Source organism: Cyprinodon variegatus, unplaced genomic scaffold, assembly GCF_000732505.1.
Source record: "Cyprinodon variegatus isolate N-32 unplaced genomic scaffold, C_variegatus-1.0 Scaffold331, whole genome shotgun sequence".
Classification (NCBI taxonomy): domain Eukaryota; kingdom Metazoa; phylum Chordata; class Actinopteri; order Cyprinodontiformes; family Cyprinodontidae; genus Cyprinodon; species Cyprinodon variegatus.
The window spans coordinates 75,256-78,455 of NW_015150784.1; the positions used below are offsets into that span (position 1 = coordinate 75,256).

At 40.2% G+C, this 3,200-nt stretch overlaps 1 protein-coding gene across 1 annotated transcript in view; it reads right to left on the minus strand.

Moving 5' to 3' along the window:
• rab11fip1 (RAB11 family interacting protein 1 (class I)) overlaps nt 1–3,200 on the minus strand; it is a 17,111-nt gene continuing 13,911 nt past the window's right edge. Inside the window, exons 5-7 of the mRNA XM_015385094.1 lie at nt 1,878–2,681; nt 707–824; nt 1–612 (exon numbers count right to left, since the gene is read on the minus strand). Of these exons, the coding sequence (XP_015240580.1) occupies nt 409–612; nt 707–824; nt 1,878–2,681 (1,126 nt within the window). The 3' untranslated portion in view covers nt 1–408. The remainder of the gene's footprint in view (nt 613–706; nt 825–1,877; nt 2,682–3,200) is intronic.

The window sequence follows — 3,200 nt, forward strand, 5'->3', positions numbered from 1 at the left end:
TGACCAGGCAAGAGAAAAAAAACTGTTTTGTTTTAACCAGACAATATAACATGTCTGATGTTTTACTTTAATGCTCTACATGAAAACAATCAAACGTCCTTGCAGAGAATCACATATAGAAATGTGTAACTTGATTTTTACAGACATGACAAAGAAAAAAACACATAAAATGGTTTATCTGAAACTGCAACAGTCATAGCATTAATTCACCTCTGCTTTTTGATTTCATCTCCTCGATAAATTATCTTTGAAGTCTATCCCACCTCACAGTCTGTTGATCAAAAGATCCAGTATTCAGTGATGAACTCGAACCACCTTTGAAAGCCTAGTTTTTTCATTTAGAAGTGAAGTGAATAAAGTCGGACCACAGAGGTCTGATCTGATTGAAAGTGTCAGCTGTAAATCCACTTAGGCAGCCTTCTTTAAAGAGCTCAAGGACATTAGAATACTTGGCTTCTCCTCAATGACCCGCACCAGTAAGTTGTCAATGTACTGCTCCAGCTCGGATATCTTTTTATCCCTCTCAGAGAGCTGGCTCTCCTGTTTCAACAACAAGGCAATTAGTTCCTCACGAGTCAGCTGGGAGTACGGTCCTGATCTCTCTGTGCCAACCTGTGGGTGGAAAGGAAGTAATCAGATTATAATAAAACGTCTCAGCCATCTTTGAATTGGTATCAAACGTTTAGTTTAATTTGAAAATGCATACGTTTGTTTTGTGCTGAACTCCATTACAGTCTAATCCTGTGGCTCTGTTCTCATTTCCAACTTTAACAACAGAGTCAGACTGCTGCTCCAGAGGATTAAGGGGTTTTACAGGCTGAAGTCTGCAAGAACAAAAGGTTTGAGAATGAAAAATACATAGGAATGTCAGATAAACAAGAGAACTAAAGCTGAGGAACATTTAATGTATGATTTGGTGGGGAGAAAAAAAATTCTAACTTACTGGAAGGTTGTTGTGTTGTATAAAGCAAAACTATACAAATCCCTTAAATTTTTTCCTAATTTGTACTACTACAAACACCGGTATCAGTGCAACTTTTGGGATTTAATGTTACAGACCAACACAGTTATTACCTGTGAGGCAAAATTTTATGTGGTTACTGAACTAAATGCAAATAAAAGATTGATGAGTATGGCATGCATTTGGGGGTTAATGCAGGGAGTGAATTTTATAACTTTATCTATACATTTATTTTGCATTGGGTCCAAGTTAGATAAATTGCATGCAAACCTTAGATGCAAGTATAGGTGTCTTTTTTCCCCCCCTAGCTTTTATTGTCATTACTCTGTAACAAGTACAGAGCAACATACTCTCTGCATTTAACCTATCCCCTTGGGGAGCAGTGGGCTGCCATTATGTGGTGCCCAGGGAGCAGTATGGGGTTAAGGGGACCCAAAGTGGCAGTCTGAGGGAGTAGGTCTTGAATTCAGAACCTCTGGATTCTAAGCGCAACGACCCAACCACGAACCACTATATTAGCTTTTAGATCTAAAGATTGTTTGCTCTTTTTTGCCTAAAAGCTAAAGATTCAACAGACTGTATGGATTTTAAATATCAATTTCTAATAATGTCAAAAATTCCAATTTGGTTTCAAGTCTGCACATTAACAGGTCCTAGGTCTACTGAAAGCTAAACCATCATCTCAGTCTTAAGTCTTCTGTAGCATTCAACAGAGTTTCATGTTTTTTATTCCATAAGTTTTCTAATCAGCTGTAATCCCCAGCCCAGCACATGCTAAATAAAATCTCTAGTTAAATAAAATCCCAAGGCCATGACGCTGATGGTAAGGTCGGAGGAGCAGAATGCAAACAATGATACTTTTGTTACATGATGTAGAAATAATGAGCACCATTCAGGACTAACAGGTCTACTGTACCTGCGTGAAGCTGCAGGAGGTCCCTCCTCCTTTATAGCTGCCACAGTCCCAATCTGCTTGGACTCTCTGTTTGGAGACTCTTTCACCTGCACATGACTGGTGGCCTCTTTCTGTGGGTTGCATGTCTTATTTGGAACAATTGCTCTAATGGCATCTGACCCTCCGTCTTCATCACGGTTTTGACAGATTATTGAGTTTGAGGGGGTCTCATTCAGAGGGGGCGGTAGGGGGGCACGAGCCATCTTTGAAGATTTGATTTTGGCATCGTCTTTGTCAGTTTCCTGTTTGACAGGAGGCCAGCATACTGGGTCAGTTTTGCCAGAGTTTGTTGTTTCATCAAAAGCTGTGAGCTCAGTGTCATCATCATCATCTTCGAATGGGTTCAATCCATAAACTGCTCTGTCTTTTTTTATCTCCAACACACCTCTGTGAGGCTCATCTTTAGCAGTGCACGGTATTGATGGAGCAGGACGTTTGCCGTTTTTGGTCGTCTCCTCTTTGGTGAAGTCTTTTTCCGTCTGGCTCAGGTTGTTCAAATCTTTGGAAGGTCTGTTTAGTGGAGCAATTATCTGCACAGAACGCTGTGGAGCAACACTGACAGTTTTGACGTTTTTGTCTTTACTCTGCTTGTTCATTTGTGACAGATGTGTAGACGACATGTCTTCCTCCTCCCGTCTCTGTCTTTGCGGCTGATTCCTTCCAGGAGGCTTAGGAGCAGTTCTTTTCCCCCGCTGAGTGTTAATCAGGTCCCTTTCATTGGTGGTGACATCACTTATGTTAACTGATGGAACACCTGACTGACATCTGGAATTGACAGAGAGATGAGGTGAGGCCAGAAAAAAGAAATCAGCTGATTATTAGGGATATTCCACAGCAAAGTGAAAATATAAAGGCAGGAAAACATTAAACAAGAATTAAATGTCAAAGATCTGAAAGCAGACAAGCATGTCAAAATTTCTCAATGTGCCAATACATTAACACCACTGAACAATTTGTTGCAATACAAACAGCCACTTCCATGTCTTAAGAGTTAAAGTGATACTTAATGCCATTATAAACACAGCTGCGCTAAGAAGGCAGAGATTTGTTAGAAAACATTAATGAACAAACGGCATCATGAAGACCAATGGAGCACATAGCTTAGATAAACTTTTGAAGAAATAACAGACACCAAGGTAATGAAACAATATCCCAACCATTTACCATCTAAAGAGAAAGTACAAACCGAATTTGACACAGCTATCCACCTAAGCTGAGAGGCCTGGTAAAGAGTCAATAGAAAAAGCAGCCAAGAGGCCCATGGTAACTCTGGAGAAGCTACAG